The following is a 24653-nucleotide window of genomic DNA, read 5'->3' on the forward strand; positions in this document are numbered from 1 at the left end:
TAAGGCAATTAATTGTGGTTTTTCTCATTACAGTATCGGTGGGTGAGAAATCAGCCCCATGAATCCAGCAGTCCCTAAGTCAAATAATGTATCTGCTTCTTGGTTTTATGGGTTTATGTTTTATAAATTACATTAATCCTTTGGCCATAATGAAATGTGCAGATCCTATTACATTTTAAAATGGTTGTATGAAACTAAAAAAACAAACAAAACCACCCAACACTTCCAGTACACTTCCCAATTTAGAGAAAAAAAGAAATGTAAATAGGAAGGTTATCAGTCTCCCTAGAAATGAAGTTTACTGGTATCTAGTGCCTTTCTGATTAGATAGTTTGAAAAAGTGGTAGTTGGACCATTGCCTAGGGAGATTTGTCTTCTGATTCTACTGAGTGATAAGGCTAGAATAGGTCGGGCTCTAAAACTGATTCTCAGAGCTAAAAATAGAGTTGGGGCTGTGTAAGGAATGATGTCTGCTTCCACTTGAAAGTCTCTTGTAAACAGAGACAACCCCCTCTGCTCTCCTTTCATTCCAAGAGCATCACTGTCACTTCTCCAAAACATCCTTTCATATTTTGTGGAATGTTGAATCTCTTGGTGGCTGGATGGTTAGAAATCTGGGCATAGTTACATACTTAACTAATTATTTGTATGCAGCTAGCTGTATTGTAACGTGGTTTATTGTCTTTTCTGAAACACCCATTAATCTACTTAGATGCCGAACTGTTGCACAGCATCTAAAACATGTATATAAGGGCTCTATGACATTCAAATTCTTCTACTTCCTCTCTCCTTTTCTCATGCTCACACTCAAAACATTTCTGTAAGGAAATGAAAAAAAAAAAAAAAGATTTCTTCCATTTCTGGATGTTTTTTCCACATCCAGAAAGTGTTTCTTTGGCCTGTCTCTATACTCAACATTGGATGCACTTAACTGGACATTTAAAACAATGGCAGCTGGCGTTCTGGGTAAAGAGTGAATAATATTAATGTGTAGCTGGGTTTTCCTAAGTGATTTCCACTTTTTTCCACTGGTCAGGAGGCATTGCACAGCACCTCTTAGATTTGGGGAAATCCGTGTACATTTGTTCTCATGCATAGGAAAATGGAATAGTAGACCCTCCCAGGAGTGGTGGATTTCTGTCTGAACCATTGCTTTTACATTCACTGTGTTTCCCTGAAGAACCAAAGGAGCCCCGTTTAATTGGAGATAACACTGGCATTAGATAAAATCTGCCACAGATATTTTTTACTTTAAAATCTGAAAAACCATTAAATAAGACAAAGAATAATGACAGTTATTAAACCACAAACTTCCCGAGCTCTTGCTAAGATCTGCTGGAACATAGGGCCCTGTTTTGTCTACTGATCATTATAAGAAGGGTTCAAAATACCAATTTATTAGGAAGAGAATCAGGATGTATCTTTCGGTAACAAAATTCTGTTTAGTACAGTTCATTTTATCACACTGGTTTGCTAAAGAAAAGACCAGTGCACTTCATGTCTCAATATTCATTTCTCATACAGGAGTAACCCAAGGCTAATAGCATGGTTTCATTTGGTATTTGACACAAAGCTCTTTGAAGTTTCTCGCCTTTGCTTCTCTGATGCAGGCGGAAAGTTAGTCGGGCAAAGTTAGTCGCCAGTTCCAAAACAATTCCTACTGAAGGAGCTTTGATATGCCAGTGACCATTGACATCTGCTGGATGAGGCAGGACTTGCATCATTTTAAGTCCAGAGGCCTCCGGGCAGGTGCTAAGCTCTGTCTCGTGGTATCACGACGCCTCCTATAGGATGCTGATTGTCAAATAGGAATTTTAAAAGGGTTTTAACCATTTCTGTTGAGCTGAAATGATGCCTGGGAACAAATCAGCCAGATGATTTCATTGCAGTGCCCTGCATGCTTATTTATCTTTCCCACCTTCCCAATTTGTTGCTTAGGAGCAGCAATTATCGTTCAGAGGGCAACATGTCTATCTTCTTCTAAAAATGCGTGGTGCCTTTTCTGCAGAGGTCAAAAATAGCTTTTAAATTTTTTGTATGGGCACTAATTTGATCATTTTCTTAGTTTTAATTTTCATCATTAAGACTGAAAGGTATCTGCATAATTTAGGCACTTCCTGGTTGCTGACCTTATTTGCTGAGTGTAAGATAGTTATCCAAGGTGACCCCCTTTAACCACTGAGAAAGGATTCATTAAAGGCAAGGTTTTTTGAGCGGTGGCATAGACTTTTCGGTCAGGTTGCACTTCGCTCCCAGGGGTGTAGGCTGCCTACATCTAAGGAAACGTTTGTGCTCCTTTTTGCTCCCTGGTGTTGAACTAAATGACAGCTGGCCGATGACCAAAATAGTTTGACCATTAAGTATCACCAGGTATTTATATGAAAGCTTTGTGTCAAAATATACTCCTTACTCCTCGGGTTAGGAAGTGCAGATGGGGGCACGTGGTGTGAGCAGGGAGAGAAGGAAAGGTGCCCTGGGTATCCCTGGGAGCCAGGTAGCACATGCTGTGAGGAGGTGATGGGGAGGAGCTCTTCCTGAAAAGTACATGGGTTCCAGATAGGAACATTCAGGGAAAAAAGCAGGAGAAATGGGTGTTAAAAGATAAGTAGTGCTATTGGTTTTTGACTCAAAGTGAATAATGGACATACTTGACAGCTGGGTCTGATGAAAGCAGAAATTACTGAATGGAAATGAAATGATGAGCCCTCTAAGGAGTGAGATTTACATTGGGTGGAGTCTCATTCTCATAAAAATCTGAGCACCATGGAGGAACCCATCATTTCTGGCCATATTGGCCAACCGACAAGTTAAAACCTTCTATCCTTTGCATGCAATACAACTGAGTAATTCCACAAGTTCAGTATCATCAGCTTTTCCAATTAATTAATTCATTTCCAAATACCTCCACTTCTTCAACTCAGAACTTTTTGCAAGGCCTGGTAACAGATGAATGGCATGTTTTACTACCATTTGCCAATCTGATGAGGAAAAATGTCCCTCAAAGAGGAAAGTTACTTTACTGTATATATGTGAGGACTGATCTCTTCAATGATTCCCTGGGTTCCTTTTTAAAATGATATGGGCAGCATGAAGAGCAGTAAACAGCACTTTGTTAGTGATAGGTATGTTAACACTGTTTTTCTTACTGACTTTTAGCACAGTTTTTTCTTTGAAATATAAATGAGGATGGTTCAGTATGAGTTTATAAAGTGGAGAGCCTTGTGCAATAAAAATTCAGGGAACTTGGGGGGAAATAGCCTCCTCCCAAAGAGTACTGAGGTCATTTTAAAAGATCCAGACAGACACAGATGCAATCAAATTTAACCTGAATCTCCCTAGGTCTCAAACTGGCTTAAGTCTCTATTCAGACAGACGAAGAAAGGCCCATTTGATTGTTAACATCCTTCGCTGTTCTTCAGCCCACGTCTCTTTTGTGCATATGCACTAAGACACCATTTATCATACATTTCTTTCTCTGTGCATATTGATCAAATTAAGAGCAGAATTGCAAAAGCAGTAGAAGTTATGTAAACTTTAGGAATCCCCTCTACCTTGAGAGTAGAGTCCTCTTAATTAGAGCTGCCTGTGAACCAGTACTTGCTGGTAAGCCCAAAGTCCAAGCCAGTCAAATGGAGGCATCACTCCCTCTTATTTGTAGTTTTGTGTCTTTCCTGGCCTTGCCAGAACTAGCTACATCTGTAACCTTGTCCCGCTGGCTCTGGGGGGCATAGCTGGGTTGCATTGCCACCTCCTCACCCCCGCCGTCCTCAATTGCTTCTCTGTCGGAATGTTGTGCCAGAGAACCAGTAAGAACCAGTAAGACTACCTTTTTGGTTTCTGAAACTCTTCTTGAAGATGACTGGCCTTTGCTGGACTTGATCTTGCCGTTGGCCTTGGAAATTTGCCTCTGAAATTAGAGACAAAAATTTAAAAACACAAGCAAGCTAACAAAATAGATTCACCAGACAGTAAAAAAAACAAAACGAGAACACGAACAAGACACAAGTATGTGGTTTAGAAAACTCTTGGGCGCCACATTTAACCCTCGTGGCTGCTCTCTCTGGTAGAGGTCATCTTCCTGGGACCCACACTGGTGCACTGTTAGCGTCGCCGAGAGCAGGGGTGCCCACCACCTCCACTCACTAGCCTTCTAAGGAGGGATCCCTTGGCTTCCCCACCACACAGGTGAAGGGATGGAGGCCATAGCACAAGATCACTCAGCAGGTAAGGGCCCCATCAGCACTGGGATGCCAGAAACCACGGTCTTAAATCCTGCTCTGGACTGTCGTAGAAATGTTTGACTATTCTGAAAAAGGAATGCAAGTCAAGGATGAAAAGAAACAGACTGAAAGGAGAGCCAAAAATCTAACCTTGGAGTTTTGTGGACAGAAGGCAGTTCAGGGAGTGCCGTCATTTGCCCAACTGTACAGAACAGGGAATCTACCCTGCGTCCTGGGATGCAAATCCAGCATCCCTGGCTGCCTCCAGAATCTTTTCTCAGAGGGAATCAGCACTTTGAGGAACTTAGAAGTGCTCCAATGCAGCACTGCTCATTTTATGTATCATTATATTTTCTTTATTTAATAAACCAATTTTACAACCGCAGTATCTAATTAGTGTCTATTATTGAGTGCCCCCAAAGGAGCTAAAAAGTACAAATAATAGATTTTTAAACCCCATGGTTTGGAATTACTATAAAATAACAGATATTAAATTTGTACAGTTTTTCGTATATCACTTATGCTTCAATAAAGCTGTAAAAAATAAACATAGAAGTAATTTCTGAGAGAAACTTTCAAGGCAGACTGCAGGTATATGACATTACATGTTACAAAATGATCCCAAGCTAAGCTTAAAAAAATAGTTTTCCCTTCATCTCAATTTTCTTTTGTCCCTCCTCCCTTTCCTTGAATACGGTGCTCTTGAAAGTCTGAATTTAAAAGTACAGACCAGGATAGTCTTGAGACCAGCCAGTCATGGGCAGGTGTAAAATCCTATATAGCGGGATCCCTCGGTGGCGCAGTGGTTTGGCGCCTGCCTTTGGCCCAGGGCGCGATCCTGGAGACCCGGGATCGAATCCCACGTCGGGCTCCCGGTGCATGGAGCCTGCTTCTCCCTCTGCCTGTGTCTCTGCCTCTCTCTCTCTCTCTCTCTATGTGACTATCATAAGTAAATAAAAATTTTAAAAAAAAAATCCTATATAGCATTTAGAATATTCGATTCAGCGTTGGCCTCTGATGTTGGTTGCTGGTTGCTGATAGTTGACCTTTTCAACAGCAGGGACACACTGGGCATTTGCTGTTACGTGTCAGGAGGCTGGGGTACTTGGTGTGGTAGGGACTGCCACCACTTGAGAACCGTCGCCCCAAATAGCAGCTTTGTCTTTGCACTTACAGTGAGCCCACCAAGAGAGCAAAAATGAAGCATTTTTCTAAATGCGAGGGGAAAACAAAGTTTCATGTGTATATCTGACTATGCAGTGAATACAACACTGTTGTCCAGGGCTTCTCTCTTGGGTTTATAACCATGTGATGCTGGCGCTTTGCTTATTTATATTGTCGCTCTCACCATGATTGGCCACCGAATGACTCCAGAATCGGATCCACTGGTTTTTCACGAGGGGCCCAAATGTAGCAGGAACAACATTCTTCACTGGAGTCTCTAAAAACGAAAAAATTCAGCATTGCCTTCCCTTCTCTGCAGCAGCTCCAGCCTCCATATCCTCTCTGCACTTACCCCCCTCTCCCCCCACCAAAAAAGAAAACTGGAGATAAATGAATGGCGGAATAAATAATTTATGCTAATGAAATTACTGCAATTAGTAGTTCTACAATGACCCTTTTAAAAGCCACAGCTGTTAATGTCAGGAAGTGCTGTCACTACTGACCTTATCATAAGAGAAAGTGACAAATTGAGAATGCAGGGAAGACCAGTCATCAAAGAGGTCTGTTCTGGAACGATTAGAGTTTTCTGAAAAACAGTGTGAATTACAACCAGCTGCTCCCTGGCTCTGCAAGTCTCCCATGCTGTGCCATTTTGTTAAGCCCGATAACAATAGTTATTTTGCCCCATTGAGACAAGTTGTCTCGGGCCACTTCCAGCTCTACCGGAAACCACTTCTTCCATCGCAGATTTACAAATGAAACTGTTGTTGGAGAGAGCTTTTCAGGGCAGCCTAGGAGCCTCCTCATAAGGATCATGGTTGGGCAGAGGCCAGGTCCTCCCCTACCAACCCGACCCCACATGAGGAGGTCCTACTTGGCCAGAGAAGTATTTATCTTGTAGAAAGACATGTGCTCACTTTTCATTCATTAAAACAAGACAGGACAGGAATGAATTTCTATCCATGTTCATATTGCAGCTCTTTTAAAAATCTTTTTATTAAGTCTTTTAAAAATCCCTCAGGGGATCTCACTTGTATGGAGTTATGGAACTTCCTTATAAGTTTGGATTCTGAATCCACTATTGGGTAACAGACACATATCTCAGATCTAGAGAATAAGGAATATTCAGGATTTGCCTCATTCTGTATTTAACTTTTGCTTAAAAAAAAAAAACATTAGTTACTAGTGAGGTGGATTTTTGATATGCAGGGTCATCCTATATATACAAATTTGAAACCTACTCACGGATTTTTCATGAGGTTGGAAAGCGAAGTGTTTAGACGCCGCTTGGAAGCAGTTGTTTTTCACCAACAAGAATTGGCCTGTCTCTTCTCACACCCTGGTTGTAATATTAATGGTGCAGGTTTGAAACGTTCAACTGCATCACTAGCCACTTGTGTGCAATTTTCCCAAAGATGTCTGAACGTTATTGACAACACTTTGGTAAATTATGTGTGACTTTCCTAAGAGTTGGTGTAGCTCATTTAATTCATATTAATTGATTTTTAGGCTTCCCTTGATTAATTGAACCTGGTTCATCTTGTACAGAATGCAATAAATAATCATTAAAATGAGGGAGATGTGACTCCACAAATTAAAAAGTTAACTACTTCAGAAGTCATAGAGGACAAAATAGAAAGAATGGTATAGTGGGGGGTTCTCTAGTAAATCTTATAAGGGAGGTTACTCATTTTTTTTTTGTTTTCTGTTGGTTTTTTTTTCCAAATGAGAATAGAAATGATATTTTTCTCTCAGAAGCCGTGACTTTCATACTTTACAGTCCTGTTATTTTTTTTTTAAATCCTGTTCATTTTCACATGGGTTCTTATAAAACTGTATTTCTCACTTTCAGCTTTGTGTGTATGTGTGACTGCTATAGTTTAGTTTGGAGGCACACCACAAATACTTTCAGAATACTGTGTCTCAATCTCTCCATTTTTTTTTTCTTTCACACACTTGATAGATAAAAATCAAGTTGTGAAAACCTTTGTTTGTGTTATATGTTGGCTTTTGGGTTTGGTATGTGGAGTGCATAAAAATCCTTTGCCCTACTTGGCAAAGCTGAATGCTTTATTGTTACCTCTCTAATCCTGTGGATATCTCTTAAATAATAAGTAACTCTTCCCAGATCCTCCTGTAATTTGTTCTGGCTTTTAGGGAAAAAAATACTGCATAATTTTGCGGATTATTCTTTTTTTTAATTATATTTTTATTTTAACTTGAGAAAATTTCATATGAATTACCATGTTTATGTTTGCAGCCACTGGACAAGGATTCTATTAGCCTCTTTATGGCCCACGTTCATACTAGCGTGAATGAAATGAGTACCAGGTATTACCAGAATGAGAGAAGACACAACTATACCACCCCAAAGAGTTTTCTAGAACAAATATCACTGTTTAAGAATCTGTTGAAGAAGAAACAAAAAGAGGTATCCCAGAAGAAAGAGCACCTGGTGAATGGCATCCAAAAGCTAAAAACCACAGCCTCTCAGGTAAGATCAGGATGTGTTACTACTGAGTCAAATGTATGCTTTTAAGATTAAGAAATATGTAGTAGTTACTTCTGAGGCAGCATTTCAACCCATGTTAGCATTTCAAATACTAAAATTTACAGTTTAATAACACCACACACACACACACACAAAAACTAACAAAAACCACTCTTTGTGCTTTCTTAAGTCTAGAAAAGGATTGGCCGATTCCTCTCTCATGCTGGTTTGGAGAGAGCCTTTCACTGTTGGCCTGGCTTAGTGCAAAGCAGTGTACAAGTGTTCAAAGAGGAGGCATAGCTCACTCCCATCTTCTGTCTGCCTGCTTTAATGTCCTGCATTTCCTTTTAGGAATTTTTTTTTAAGATTTTATTTATTTATTCATGAGAGACACAGAGAGAAAGAGAGGCAGAGACATAGGCAGAGGGAGAAGCAGGCTCCACGCAGGGAGCCCGACGTGGGACTCGATCCCGGGTCTCTGGGATCAGGCCCTGGGCTGAAGGCGGCGCTAAACCGCTGAGCCACCCGGGCTGCCCCCTGTTAGGAATTTTATCACACAATAATGGAAGTAGGATCCCTTTTGGTCTCAGATTCTCAACCCCCCAGTGATGGCATTATTTCCTGTCTGATGACATGACATGGTTTACTCTGCTTGAGGTCCTGAAATATAGCTGTTTTCTCCAACCTTTGTGTCTCATCTGCTTTTGGCCATCATCTCTCTAGAACAAAGGGTCTGAGGTAGTCTTTGTGTCAGTCATAAGACCCCTGCTACCTTGAAGGACAGTACCCTTAACCTTCAGAAGTAAATCGGAAGAAAATTAGAATGTTCCCAATGTTAACCATGTGTAGGTCTCTACATCTACCATTTAATTTTATTGGTAAAAACTAAGCATTTTTATGAAGTAGGTGTTGCTACTATCACGTTTTAGATCGGACTTGCAAAGTTAAAAACCACAGAACCTGTGAGGTTGGAGTTTGAGCCCAGATGTGTCTTACTCTAAAGCTGTTACCCATAGCCCCATGCTGCCTCTCTGTGACTAGGGGAGGAAAAAATTAGAATAAGAAAATATGGAGATTTTGGCTCAGCTTGCTGCAAGCCATCTGGACTCAAGTTGGGGAGAGAAAAATTCTCAATGGTGGTCCCTTCAAGACCAGGAATTCCAGAAGGCTCCTTCAGAGTATTGCCATCATGTCATACTCCTATGCTTTTCAAGAGATTGGGCCAGTTTTCTCCCCAGGCGTGCTATGTGGCCTGTCTGTACCCAGGCTAGAAATAAGCACACGGTGGTACCTTACACTCTGAAGGCCTATCTGGCCACGTCCTCCACTCATTCTGTAGGCCACAGCACCTCCTGCACCCATCATTTCGAAAACCAGGACTGGCTCTTGGTGAAACGGATCTGTGCTGAATAGTGAGTAGATGGACCACAATTGGGAAAGAGGAACCAGAGTAAGGAGGTTTCCAGGACAGTTGCCATCATCTAGTGATGCAAAGAATAGTTGTTAGGAAGTCCGCAAAGAATATATCCATATTGGTGCATCTTTCCCTTTTCTTTCGAAAAATTTTTCTCTTTTTACTCTGTGTGTACTTGTTACCTTACTCTTACTCTCTGCCACCTTTCTCTTTCCTTTTTCTTCTCTGTACAATCTCTCCAGTTCCATCTCACTTAAATCAAGATTCTTTTTCCTAGTGAAGACTTTCCTCAGAGTCCTGTTGAGCTAGAAGACAATTTGTGCAGGAGATCTGTTTCCCAGAGCATCAGTGTACCTTTGAATCATGTCCCCAACTCAACATGTTGACTTGATAGCACCAGCTATACTGAACTGTCATACCTAGGTGGCTCAGTGATTGAGCGTCTGCCTTCGGCTCAAGTCGTGATCCTGGGGTCCTGGGATTGAGTCCTGCATCAGGCTCCCTGTGGGGAGTTTGCTTCTCCCTCTGTCTATGTCTCTGCCTCTCCCCCCCCCCGAACTCTCTCTCTCTCGAATAAACAAACAAACAAACAAACTGAACTGTCATAACTGATGGGACAGCCCTTGGCAAGGGAAAAAATACCCTGTGGCACACTTAGAGTTCCTTTCCCAAATAACAGAGCTAAGAGTATAAAAACAGAGTATGCATCTATGGTGGCAGCCTCTCAGCCATAGGGAAAAAGATGAGGTGTTGGAGAGGAAGAAAGAAAGGAACTGGCTATTTTTGGTGTCTGCCAAGTTCAGGGTTGCTTGGGTCTCCTTATTTCCCCTTGGCTAGAAGTACAGGCAGAAAGTCTAAGAAGAAGATACACGAAGTCTTAATTGAAGGACTACTGACGATTTCTTGTCATTAGGTAATTGTGCATATAATGTTCATAATATCAGAGGAGTGATTGGAATATTTAATATCTCCCTAAGAGTTTTAAAATTTTCTACTTATTATGGAAAGGAAGCATAGTTACTTATGTGGGCAATGGGAAAGTCTTATAGTGTAGGATCAGGTTGTGTGTGGAACAGAATGCCACCATACTGGAGCGTGTGTCCTCTACAGATCTGCCGTAAGTAATTCCACTGAGATGAATATCCAGGCCATTTGAAATATGTATCTAAACTTCAGCCCTGTTTATTCATTTCAATAAAGCCATAAATTCCTCTTAGAGCCACATATCCCCTCTCTAGATATGAGCTTAGGTCATCATAGATAGCCTAGCAACCTTTCTCCATAGATAACTTAACTTCCAGGGCTTGAGTTACTAGATACTTCAAACCTAACAGCTCCCTTAGAAACCAAAATCAGGGCTTATAATAACAGTTTGTTCAGAGGCTCTTGGTTGATTCTTTTGGTTATAGCCTAACACAGGTCTAGTTTCACATGGCTAAAAAGAATAGATAAGCCATTGTCACTGTACCTCGAGTTCTTAGGTTAAAAAATCAGTCTTAGGTTAAAATATAATAAATAGTACAGGTAGCAGTAATAGTAATTGTGCCATTTAGGCAAAGTGCAAGTAGACTGTGTTGAGGTGGAGGTGACAAGAGTCCTTGGTACAGTAGTGAGATATTGTCACAGGAGATGAAACCACCGAAGTGCCTTTGGCAATTGAGTCAACATACGTGATTGATTGTTCTCTGATTCTATGATTTGTTTATTTTATTTTTTTAAAAGATTTTATTTATTCATGATAGACAGAGAGAGAGAGAGAGAGAGAGAGAGAGAGAGACAGGCAGAGGGGAGAAGCAGGCTCCATGCAGGGAGCCCGATGCGGGACTCGATTCTGGGACTCCAGGATCGCACCCCTGGCCAAAGGCAGGCACCAAACCGCTGAAGCCACTCAGGGATCCCCTATGATTTGTTTAAACATAATAACCTACTTCTGGAAAAGAAATGGAAAAGAGTTAATTATCATGGTATATAAAGCTGCCTTCGTGTGTCTCTAGAGCTGAGACATGTTTGTTTTCCAGCACCGTACATCTGATTTTCTTTACGTGATTCTCAAACCTAGGAACCTACTAGTACTTCGGAACCTCATGAACTCCCAACTAAGTGAGCAGAACCGTTCTATAGAGCAGATTGTGGTTTGCCTTTGTGTAGTAGGTATTAGGCTGAAGGTTGTATGAGGTGGAAGGCGCCAAGAGGACCATTTCTTATTTTGTGGGAAGAGCTAAGACTTGTGTGGGGGGCATTTCCATCAAAGTAACAGGTTGAATAAACAGATGGTAAAACCAACAGCCAGGGCGTGCTGATGGCTTCAACTTTAGTGATGTTCTGGTGGAGCCATAGTCCTCCGGCTTGCCACTGAGCAAAGCCTACTTCTTCCAGCTTATCTTTACAAGCAAGTCTTCCTGTGGCTTCTGCTGTCTTGAGCCTAAGCTTCACAGGATCAGAAAAAACAGGGCTATGAGTGATGTATGCTCAGGTGTCATGTCCTCAGGTGGGGATGGCTGTTGGTACTTCCCTGACCTCACAGACTATTGGAGGAGATAAATGTCTAGTTAGTGCAGACATAAATTACAGTTTTCAGAAAACCACTGGAAAATATTACCTTTTTTTAAAAGATTTTATTCATTTATTCATGAGACACAGGCAGGGAGAGAAGCAGGCTCCCCACGGGGAGCCTGATGCAGGACTCGATCCCAGGACCTCAGGATCACATCCTGAGCCAAAGGCAGACGTTCAACCACTGAGCCACCACGGTGCCCCTGGAAAACATTATTCTTTGCTCCTATATTGGTGGTGGTGGGGGGAGAGGATGGGGTTATATTTTGGCACATGGGACTAAAGTCAGAACAGGGTAGAAATGGATTAAAAACTGCAGACTGATAGGGATCTGTGAGCTCATTTCACAAAAAAGAAGCTATATCTGGTATTTGTTGTTACAGTTGGAAGTCACTTCCACACACTGACTTTTCCTTCAGGTGGGAGATCTGAAAGCCAGACTTGCCTCTCAAGAAGCTGAGCTGCAACTGAGAAATCACGATACCGAAGCTCTGATCACGAAGATTGGGCTCCAGACGGAGAAAGTGAGCCGGGAAAAGGCCATTGCCGATGCTGAGGAGCGAAAGGTCAGGCTAATTCCACCATTTAGAGTGCTGAGCTATATTTAGCACAAAATAAACCTTTGTAGGTGAACAATTTTGAACAACTTCCTCTCCAGGGAGCATAAAATCTAAAGAATTATTATAGTTACACATGTAACAGCATTTCACACCATGATTACCACTTGACCTTTCTTTACATTATGCATTTTCCCACCCTTTTAGCTCTTTTAATGATATGAAAGAACAATAAATACTGAGCTCATTCAAGCATATAATGGATGTGGATCTTGAACATCAGGCCTATTTGTAATACAGTAAAGGTCATGAAGTCACCTCTGAGGTTTCTAAAGGTTTTCAGTTTTTAGGCAAATTGAACAACTCAATTGTTAACAAAGCCCATTCCATCACTTTGCAAGATGGTTTTTCAAATTTTTCATTTTAATAATACAACTCGAGTTTATTATTAAATCCTAAGCCAAATTTGTTCTTTTTGATTCAGTTGAGGCCCTGGCATTTTGTATTACGTTTTACTGTTGGAAACAATTACTTTGAAGATTATATAGATTCTGCTTTCTTTGTACCTGGATGACTGGCAATTCTGAAATAAATATAACTTCTTTGTCCTCTTCTTTTACCAGAAATTCAGCCACAAATTGAAGGTATTTCACTTTTAGGGATCTTACTTGTTTAAAAATTGAATATATTTATTTGAGATAAATTCTCTCCTTTTAGACAAAAGATTATGATCAGGGCTTGGTTGGTGAAAAATTATAAATTATGAACACATTTAATAGCTATTGAATCAGTAGCTTTTATGGCATTATTCTTAGGTTTTTATGATGCCAGAAATACTGGAGTTATTCCAATGGGGTTGCCATTCATTCATAGACAACTGAGTTGTTTTATCTTTTTTTCTAATAGATATTGAGCGTCTTTACCTGTAGCTTCCACACGTAAAGAATTGAAATATACTTTGAAAATCAAGATGCTGAATGGTTTTTTAAAAACTTGTTTTTATAGTTAAAGATAAATTACTTTGGCATGGCCGATGGGCATATAATTCCTAATTCTAGTAATAATTGTTTCCATTGAGATTCCGATAATGATAAGATGGCCTTAGAAGTGTATTATGTTGTGTTAACCAATTAGGTATCACATATGATGTGATTATCATAAGTCATTTCCTCCCAAGAGATATTTTTCAAGCATTCACAAATAAGTGATGTTCTAGTAATTGTTCTATAACCTGTCTCTACAAATACCTTTTAGAGATCTTAAAATGCTCCAGAGGTGTTTTCACATTTTGCACATTAATTCCTAAGGCAAAATCATCCTTGCAAAGAAGGAAAAAATGTAGCAAATGAGAACTCATCTGACTGGATATTTTATGAAGTTCTTCAAACATGAAAAAGACAATTACTATTTTTTATATCTATACCAAAACATAAAAGTACTCTCTCTTTACTCATTGTGATCAATTTAATTATCAATATCAAATACTGAGCAACTTTGTTTCCCTGGCACTATTCTAGGCTCTTGAGTGTATATGACACACAAAGCACCCTCATGTAGCTTACATTATAATGGGAAAGACTGGCAGGAGACAAGTAATGAGATATTTTGGATTAGTACTAAGATAAAAATCAAATCGAGGCAATGGTGGAATGAATTATTTTAAACTGGTCATGGAAATAGTGTACTGAGTATATAGAGTCAAGAAGCTAATCAGTATCACGTACATGGGGCAGCCCCGGTGGCGCAGCGGTTTAGCACCACCTGCAGCCTGGGGTTTGATCCTGGAGACCCAGGATCGAGTCCTATTTCGGGCTTCCTGCATGGAGCCTGCTTCTCCCTCTGCCTGTGTCTCTGCTTCTCTCTCTCAATCTCTCTGAATAAATAAATAAATAAAAATGTTTTTTAAATAAAAAAATAAAAATTAAAAAAAATATGTATGTACTATGAGTTCACATTTGTCATATTTTCAGCAATGTACTAGACTCGATAGAGTTATTAAACAGGTATATGTGGACACTGTGATCCTATGAAATTGGGATCTCAAGCCTTAACACATGAGAAGTTATTAAAAAGTACATTGTTATATTTAATATAACTAAGCAGATACTGACTGCCTTTCCATGCATCTTGACAACTCTTGTAGAGCAGCAGGTTGAAATTGTTCCTTCAGATTCATACAATAGTCACAAACCATTCAAACCACTGACATGATCAGCAGTGACTTCAAGCAACACAAATACCATGAAGCCTATGAAAATGAGTTTTTCCACCTTTGTTTGACTTACAGTTCCAGATTCTAGGGATACTCTGAGCCCTTTCATGCTGCTTTCTTTGTTGAGTGTAATCCTCAAGAGTTAAAGTACCTTCCAGATCACAGGGCTAATATAATCTCTTCAAAGGTTGGACATCCTCCTTGATTTTGAATGGTCTTCAGTTTTTGTATGTGTTTCTTTTCTAAATGTGGGTATGGCTGGATTTTGAAGGACTGTCTAGGGCTTATATTCCAAAGGCAGATAAGAGCAGTGTATTAGCTTGCTCGGGCTTCTAGAACAAAATACCACAGACTGCATGGTTTAAACAGCAGAAACTTACTTTCTCACAGTTCTGGAGGCCAGAAGTCCAAGATCAAGATGCTGACAAGTCTGGTTTCTCCCTCCCCCCTTGGAGAAGCCTCTCAAGGAGAGGCCTCTTTTCTGGCTTGCAAATGGCCACCTTCTTGCTGTGTCTTCACGTGGTCTTTTCTCTGTGCACACATCCCGAGTGTCCCTTGCTCTTGTCCAGATTTCCTCCTCTTAAAAGGATACCAGTTAGAGTGGATTAGGGCCCATTCCAACAGGCTCATTTTAACTTAAATACCTCTTTAAAAGGCCTGTCTCCAGGGACACCTGGGTGGCTCAGTCAGTTGAACATCTGCCTTCGGCTCATGGCTCAGGTCATGATCTGAGGGTCCTGGGATCAAGCCCTGCATCAACCTCTTTGCTCAGTGGATAGACTGCTTCTCCTTCCTCTTCTGCCTGCCAGTTGGCCTGCATGTGCTTTCTCTTCCTGTCAGATAGATAGATTAGATTAGACTAGACTAAATTAGATTAGATAGCAGGCCAACCGGCCTTTCTCCAAATACAGTCATATTCTGAGGTACTAAGCTTTGGGCTTCACCATATCAATTTTTGGGTCGACATGCTTAAGTTCATAATAAGCCATTAATGTTACTTTATTCTCTTAGTGTAAGCATCCCTAAATTTCATGAACCATTTTCAAGGAGATTTCGACAAGTAGAGAGCAGAAAAGTTCTGTGTACCCAAGAATGGGAATATCTCCAAAACTCTGCTTTAACAGCAGTCAAGAAAAAACACACATTCCAAGTGATCTATGGAGCTCTTTCCTTCTTCCCCATGGTGAACCTTGCTGACCACTACCCAGGAGTCATGGAGAAGAGGAAATTGAACACTGAGGCTTATCACTAAGATACACAGTATTTTCACCACTGGAGTATTTTCGCTGTCTCCTGTGGTAATGGTAACTGTGGCGTGTGACATGTGAACGAAAGTGCACAGAGAGTATTGGGAATGAGAAATAAGGTGACTAGCGTACCAGTATTTTTTTTTTCGTTTTCATTTGTGGGTTTTTATTAATGTTCAAAATGGCCCTGGTTATAAAAATTGCCCAAAAGAATAATACTCCATGAACTGTAAGGGAGTCAGAAGGAAAATAGCAACTTTCAGTCTCATTGAAATAGCACTGAAAAGAAATACTGCTCTAGTACTAAAACTCTGTGATCTTGAGACCAAAGTAAAATGATGCTATTATAAATGGTAACAAACTGCATTTATAGACTGACTGTATCCTTATGGAAGATAAATAACCTTGAGGCATTAACTCATTTACTGACCTCTCCACTCCCTTTCATCCTCAGTGTTGTTATCTAGCACACTGAAAATGTCCTATTCTTAGAGTTTTCATAGTACATTCTTGGCAGTTTTGAGGGCTGCGGTTTTGGAGTAGTTCTCAATAAGCATGCAGAGTTTTCTTATTTATGTTAACGGAAGCTGTGTGGGTGTTGGCAGGAGGTCACATCTCTACTCTGAGCCAATTATGTTCATAAAAGGTACAGTGACCAGCAAAATCATAGTTAATTGGAAGAATAGTAATTACTGCTAATAAAGCTGTACTAGACAACATAATTTTTTGTTGTAAGCCCTGTTCAATTTATGGTATAGTTAAACCTGTTCATTCCAAACACATCTGAAGAAATGCACTTTTGTTCTCGTGTTATATCCCTTGGTCACTGTCCCTGAAAGACATGCCCCATGGTGATTGGATCCTGTGCCCAGTGCCACAGCTTTGAAACTCCAGTTTTTGCTGAGGATCAAAAATTTACTCTTCCTGACCATTTGAATTTTGTATGTGTGTTGGGAGAAAGAAGGGAATTAAAAACCCCAAAGCTTCTCATTTGCTCTTCATTCAAGTTTACCAGCATGGCTTCCCTGTAGGCATAGATGTATGTTCGTATCAGAGGCTGATGTAGCACCCTCTCTGGCATTTGAAGGCAGCCTCTGGACCCTCAGCTTTGGGGTGCACATCAGTGTGATCGTTGCATTGCCAAAGACAGAACTGGGCTATCCTATCTGTAGTTTCTTACCAGGTCCTTAGAGAAACCAATAATTAGTCTTTATAAAAATTATATCTGTTCTTAAGCATACACAGAAAGAACAATAGCTTCTAGTCAGTTGAATAAAAAGAGCTTCACATATATTCTTAAAGAATAGCCAACATGGCTTTTAGGCAAATGTAAACAAAAATTAGCTAGGGATTTCTAGCAAGCATATCTTCTATGTTACTGAACCAGCCTGGATTTCCTCTTGTCCAGGACATTCTCAAAAAGAAAATTGAAGGGACGCCTGGGTGGCTCATTCAGTTGGTTAAGCATCTGCTTTTGGCTCTGGTCATGATCCCAGGGTCCTGGGATCAAGCCCTGCACTGGGCTCCCTTCTCAGCAGGGAGTCTGTCTCTCCCTCTCCATTTGCTTCTTGCTCAGCTCATGCTGTCTCACTTTCTGTCTCTCTCTCAAGTAAATAAAATCTTTAGGAAAAAAATTGAAGAGCATAGGAATCTCTGTCTTGAATTCATTATTAGCAGCACCTTATAATTAAATTAGTCAAAGCTCTTCTTGGAGCACTTCAATATTTGAGTTCATTTGAGTTGGGGTTTATGACTGTATTTGTGCATATACAAAGCTTTGTGTGTACATGGTGCCTGAGAAAAAGTGGTCTTTAGGACGGACTCCTCACCTGTTCATAACAGAGACAAATGAATTATTGAACAGTACATCTAAGTCAGCCTGCACACTTCAGTAACAATATCTAAGGGGGTGATTTGTGTTTGTGGATTTGTGTGCTTTCTTCTCTGATTAGGTGACAGCCATTCAGACTGAAGTGTCCCAGAAACAGAGAGAGTGTGAGGTTGACGTACTCAAGGCTGAACCTGCGCTGGTGGCCGCAACAGCTGCTCTCAACACACTCAACAGGGTAAAGATGATTACCTGGCTCGTGGGAGTCCTCCAGATAATATTTAAAGATGATTAGAGTTTGAATAACTGAACTCAGAATTCTGTGCAACCAAAGAGGTTTTCGAAAGGAAAATGAGTCCCGTAAAATATTGAAGTGGGAACAAACGTTTGAGGTCGTCCTTAATAGTGTGACTTCTTTCTCGTTTGGGAGTCTGTCCTACCACACCCTGCCTGACAAGCAATCTCCTCTTGAATACTTCCAATCCTGTGGGATTTATACTCTCATGAGAGGCAGTTTGATTGTTAGCAGCTGGATTTGGCCCAAATCCAGTTGTTCATATTATGTGTTGCTTTAAGAACTAAGTGCAGATTCTTTATTTCCTCTGGATATAAAAAGTGGCATTAATGAGAGGCCCTCATGAAAAGAACAATGCGCTAGGAACAAAGATGCCTAGGTTGGGCCCACATCGTTTTTCTTAGCTTCAGCGTATTAGCAAAACCTCATTGAGCATTCAGATTCCCCTAAGAGAAAATAATGTGTGATAGTCAGAAGAGTATTGTAAGGAAAAATGGAATTGTGGGCACTATTATTTTAGGAGCCTGTAGCTAATTCTGTACTTGGGTCCCACTAGGCCTCTGGGGAGAATCTCAGGGAATTACCAGGCCTGAAGTTCTTAAGATTCAACCTCAAAGAGTAAAGGATCCAGACTTCAACTGCCCCTCAAAGAAATAATTCAAGTCCAAAAAAAAAAAAAAAAGAAAGAAATAATTCAAGTCCTTTTTCAAGGTGTTTTGTTGGTGAGGGGTTTTTGTTGGAGAAAATAATTGACTATGAGCGAAGAGTTATCTACATGAGTATGTCTTACAGTACCAGGATAAAACTATAAAATTCGTCATTTTATTATTTTTTTAAAGATTTATTCAATTTTAGAGAGAGCAAGTGGAGGGAGTGGGAAGAAGGAGAGAGTCTTAATCTCTGAGTCCAACTCGGAGCTCAGTCTCACAATCCTAAGATCATGATCTAAGCCAAAATCAAGATTTGGACACTTAACGACCGAACCACCTAGGTGCCCCAAAGCTGAAACCATGAAAAGAATATAAATATACCATGATAGAAGACTGACTTTATGTATTCAAGTATATTTAATGGCAAACTCTGCTGCCATTAAAATATTGTTGGATACTAATTAATGACATGAAAAAATGTCTGGGATCTATTAACTCAGTAAAGCAGATTAAAGACAAGATATACTATATGAATTTTTTTTTGTAAGAACATGTTTGTGCATAAAAATTGGAGGGACTCCTGGGTGGCACAGTCGGTTGAACATCCAAATCAAGCCCCTCAAGGTCTGCACTTGGTGCAAAGTCTGCTCGGGTTTCTGTCTTCTTCTCCCTTTGCCCCTACCCACAATGCTCATGCATTCTCTCTCTCTCTCTCTCTCTCTCTCTCTCTCTCTCTCATAAATTAATGAATGAATGAATGAATGAATGAATGAAAATCTTTTTAAAAATTGGAAAAAAATAAAAGATAATAACTGATCATCTCTTAGTAATGGAATTTTATATTTTTCTCTCAGCATTGGCATGTTTCTTTGTGCTTCTCTACGGTTACAACTTTTCCTCCAGATATATTATCTTTTGCCCAAACAAAATAAATTAATGTCACTTAAATATAAAGCTCAATATATTTACCAAAGATAAGGATATTTATGAACTATGCAAGAATCTTGGATAGCCAGCTCCCAGTTATCATTATCATATTTTTAAGTTTTGCCTTTGTCCTTATTTTTCCCATCCTTAAATTTCCAACTAAATAGGCAGTTTGTGGTAATGGAGAAGAATCAGGCTGAACATTTGATAGGGTTTTATAAGCAAGAATATATTAGCTCATGAGATGTCACAGAAAGTACTTAGTTTTATAAATCCTAGATCATGAACTTGTGCATATACTGCTGATAATAATTCCTGCCACAAAGTATTTGCCTTTGTATTTTATGCAGACATTAATACCATCTGTGGGTTAAATCAAGATTTTGGTTTTTTGGTTTTTTAAAAAAATTTTTTAAATCAAGATTTTGATAGGAGATTGGAATTACACAGAGAGTAGGTTCAGCCTATATGAGCACGTTCCCAGTTGAGAGTCATCATAGTGTAATAGAAGAGGTTTCTTGGGCAGAAGAACAAAACCAAGACACTCTGAACCAAGGGGGTGATGTTTCTGGGAGGGGCTGGTTAAAATGCAGATATATTATGTAGCTAGGATAGAACCTGTAACACCTTAAAAAGTTTGTGTATTAAATTCCCTGCGCTCAGTCAGCAAGGTTCTGCAGGACTGGTATATCAGATGAAGAATTTTCTGGAAGCAAAAAAGACCAGTGCTGTTTCCAGAATATCAGAAAAGTGTCCAGGGTGAAAAGAACCCCCTGGGGCCCCAAGATGGAATCGCTGGGCAATGAACACTGCCAAACCAAAGACTGGTGGGACAAGGAGAGGGAGGAGGCCCCTTAAGACCAGCTTAATAACTTCATGGCCCTTCTCCAGACCTTTCCTGATCTTCACTGTGGCTGTGCTTTTCTTCAGGTCAATCTCACTGAGCTGAAAGCCTTTCCCAACCCTCCCAACGCCGTTACCAACGTTACTGCGGCCGTGATGGTGCTCCTGGCTCCCCGGGGCAGAGTGCCTAAAGACCGAAGTTGGAAAGCCGCTAAAATCTTCATGGGAAAGGTATCAGACGACCTGGCAAGATGAAGATCCCAGCAGTTTCTCTTCCTAGTGCTCTGGCTGTATTTGACAGCAAAAGATGTTCACACCAAGGAGAATCATCTTTGCATTCGTCGAGTGTAATCTGCCGTGTGTTCTCTAAACGCACAATTTTTTGTTTGCCAAGTTGGAGGTTAGCTTGGGGTTATAGCATGCCCAAGTCAACACTAGCAGCACTCAGAAGGTTGCTAATTATTTGCAAAATTATGAATGCAGCTAAGTGTAGGAGGGAGAAAATTACATGGATTTCTTATGCGGGAAAAATGTTACTAATGCACAAGAAGGTGAGGCAGAGGGGCTTTTGGGTAGGTGTTTTTCCTTTTCTTTTCTCTTTTTCTTCAAAATGTGAATGCCTCCTGTGCAGGGATTGAATATTTTACCCTGGGGGAGAAGAGATTTTTAAAGTGTCCATTGCTAATTCTCACTTCATACCATAAAGACTGAACAAGTCAAACAGTAGGATAAATGCTGCTTGCCAATTTTGCCTTTGTAATGTGAGTCCTAAAAGCTGGTTTTAACTTTTGATCTTGGAATTTTCTCTGCAGCCCGAATGGGTTCGTTGCAATCAGTCTTTTTGCTTTACAGGTTGATGACTTTTTGCAAGCGTTAATTAACTATGACAAAGAGCACATTCCAGAAAACTGTCTAAAAGTAGTAAATGAGCAGTATTTGAGAGACCCAGAGTTCAATCCAAGCCTGATTCGGACCAAATCCTTTGCAGCAGCTGGTCTGTGTGCGTGGGTCATCAACATCGTGAAGTTCTATCAGGTATCAGCCCTGCCCTGCAGGGTTCCAGCTGTTCCTTGCAAGGACCGTCAAGATACTAATTTCTATCAAGACACTAATTTCTATCCGGGCCAAAAAAAGTAACATTTGAGATGTTTGAAACTATCTTTCTTTTAAGGTAGAGTGATCAGCTACTGTAAATCAGAGAGCAGTTAATTTGGTTTGATTAGATAAAAACTTGCTGGTAGATTAATTATATTTCTTTATGTTAAAATATTAGTTTGGCGAGATCCCTGGGCAGCTTAGTTAAGCATCTGCCTTCATCTCGGTTCATAATCTCAGGGTCCTGGAATCGAGCCCTGTATCAGGCTCTCCGCTCAGCAGGGAGTCTACTTCTTCCTCTCCCTCTCACTCTGTGCGCTCTCTCTCTCTCTCTCTCTCTCTCTCTCTGTCTCTCAAATCAACAAAATATTTTTTTAAATTTTTAAAAATAAAAAAATATTAATTTTGCATTGACTTGAACCAACTGCTGGTCTCAATTCATGTTTCACCTTAGTCCCTGCTCTCAGTGCAGAAATGAACACCATGTATTGTAGACTTAATGAGATAAGGAAATAGCCCTGCCCCCACTTTTTTTTGCGTTAGTATTTTGATGACAAATACACTTTTGACCGTATTATGGTCTAATCTAAAGTTTGTATTTTCAGGCAGCATAGAGAGATTATCATTTCATTTAGTCATTTATTTATCAGGTACTTACTATGTGCCACCTGTGTTGTCAACACTTCGCAGATCACTGGATGTAAAAAAGGAACAGTGTGTGGCCCTTAACTCTGAAGAACCATCTCTCTCTCTCTCTCTCTCTTTTTTTTTTTTTTTTTTGAAGGTTATATGTCACATTCAAAAATAGAATTACTGGGCAGCCCGGGTGGCTCTGTGGTTTAGCGCCACCTTCAGCCCAGGGCATGATCCTAGAGACCCAGGATTGAGTCCCATGTCGGGCTCCCTGCATGGAGCCTGCTTCTCCCTCTGCCTGTGTCTCTGCCTCTCTCTTTCTCTCTGTGTTCTCATGAATAAATAAATAAAATCTTTAAAAAAAATAGAATTACTGAGGAAATACCAAGTATAATCAGTGACATTCCCAAAGTGATTTTCATGAAACCAGCCTCTAGCCTTTGTAATTGGGGCCCCACAGGAATGCGACCCTACTGATCTATCTGGTTAGTGGAAGCCTGGATAGAGTAAGCATTTGGACAGATTGTAGTCAACATGTCAACATTTCTTCATGAGAAAATGTAAAAAAAGAAAAAAGAAAAGAAAATGTGTGACTCCTGTGCACTCTTTGCACCATAGGTGGAAAGATGGGCATGGAGCTAGATTATGACTCTGTTCTGTGTTGTTTTGCTGTAAAAGAGATAAGAGAAATTAGTTTCCTTCCTCTCTTTCCAACAGGGAAAAAAGTGGGACCCTAAAATTCTCAAACCACCTGTCCAAATAATACTCTGAAGGTTGGCAGGAACTTAGAAGGTGAAAGCACGGTTAATACTGTGAGGCTGTCTCCTACGGTCCTTTCTAGGTTCAGAGAATTTCTTCACATTTATTTACCACTTTAAAATCAAGACTCAGTCCCAACTAGAGCTCTTCTAGTTCTTCCCCACGGCAATTTCTAATGATAGGAAGATTATCTCCAAATTTTAGGACAAACTTCCTGTAGCATCTTAATATTGTTTCACGTACATAGCACTTTATGCAAGGATTTATAACTCTCATTTCCAGAATAAATGATCCAGAGATGGAAAACCGGGCTGAACTGGGAAGGCTGTATAGATTTTGGCCCTGCCATTGGGTAGTACCATTGCTAAGAAATAAAACCCCAATTGGTAGATGAAATAGAAATTTTAATGACAAAGCTCCCCTCAGATGTAGGATTGAATGATTGTGTGTCCTCTTTGTCTCTTACTACCCCATGAGTTGAACCCCATGTGGATTTTCAGGTCTACTGTGACGTCGAGCCCAAACGGCAAGCATTAGCCCAAGCCAACTTTGAATTGGCGGCAGCTACTGAAAAACTCGAGGCTATCAGGAAAAAGCTTGGGGTGAGTGCAAAAGGTAACACTAACAAAGTTCCCTAGAGCTAGTGCCTACCCCCCACTTAGACACAGTCACATCTGAGTCCAAGCAAGCAGAAAGGAGCTTGATCTTTCATCAGTAGATTCATCTACACACTCGTCCAATAGATAGTTCTTGTCTGCTGTATGCTAGACACTGACCTGAAAGAGTAGAAACTTTCATGCTTTCTGCACTTAAAAATCCTTCCTGGTCTGGTAGTAGAAGGAGGAGGATAGCACATGGTGATGAAAGGCAATGTTTCTGGAGCCCAGCGGCCTAGACTGTAATCCTGGCTCCATTATGTACTGTTGCACACTGTGTGAGTTAGCTCACCTCTCCAAGCCTCTGTTTTCTCATCTGTGCAATGGACTTTATAATAGCTTGCATTTCTTAGGTAGAATTATAAGGATTGAATGAGAGTCATTCATTTAAGGATTTAGCATAGCATTAGGCACATAGTAAGTGCCTACAGAATGTTAACTACAAATATTGTCATTGCCATTATTTTTACAAGTACGCATCCAGTCATCCTAGCCCAGTGTCGTAAGTACATATATGACTATATATAGATGGTGACTGGAGTACCAAAAAAATAGTCTTCCTGGGGAATTAGAGAAAGTTTCAGAAGGAAGCTATGCTTGATATGGGCTTCAAAAGTTTCCTAGGAATCACCGGGATTACTGGGAAAGGTATTCCTTGCAAAGAATAAAGAAGGAGGAGGAAGCAGTTGGTGCACTTGAGGGAACTCAATAGGCCAGAGCCCTAAGTAAGACAGGCATTCAGGGGAAGGTCAGGAATAGCACAGAGTGAGGGCGATTGAACTTGCAGAGGTGAGCAAAGACCGCCTTTGCCTTTCATGCTACAGAATTTAAATTTTATCTGATGAGTGATAACTTAAAACTTTGAAAGATTTCAAAAAGGTTAATGGTGTGATAAAACTGACTTTTAAACAGCTGCGTAGAGGCAGGAGGAGGGTAGCGTCCAGATGCAGACGCACAAGTTAGAGACACTGCAGTGGGTCCTTCTAGGGCCTCCACCAGGGCAGGAGCAGCCGTGATGGAGAGAGTGAAATACATGCCCGACTGGTGGATTGCACATGGAGGAGGAAGCAAGAAGCAGAAGAGGAGTGTTGAACTTTAGGTGCTTGGCA

The 24653-nt window shown here is 40.5% G+C and overlaps 1 protein-coding gene across 1 annotated transcript in view; it reads left to right on the forward strand.

Annotated features, from left to right (window-relative positions):
- DNAH11 (dynein axonemal heavy chain 11) overlaps positions 1-24653 on the forward strand; it is a 313463-nt gene that overhangs the window by 194408 nt on the left and 94402 nt on the right. The window contains 6 exon segments of the mRNA XM_041728012.1: positions 7645-7878; positions 12262-12408; positions 17811-17924; positions 20489-20632; positions 21254-21436; positions 23389-23490. Of these exon segments, the coding sequence (XP_041583946.1) occupies positions 7645-7878; positions 12262-12408; positions 17811-17924; positions 20489-20632; positions 21254-21436; positions 23389-23490 (924 nt within the window).

Source organism: Vulpes lagopus, chromosome 13 (assembly GCF_018345385.1).
Source record: "Vulpes lagopus strain Blue_001 chromosome 13, ASM1834538v1, whole genome shotgun sequence".
Classification (NCBI taxonomy): domain Eukaryota; kingdom Metazoa; phylum Chordata; class Mammalia; order Carnivora; family Canidae; genus Vulpes; species Vulpes lagopus.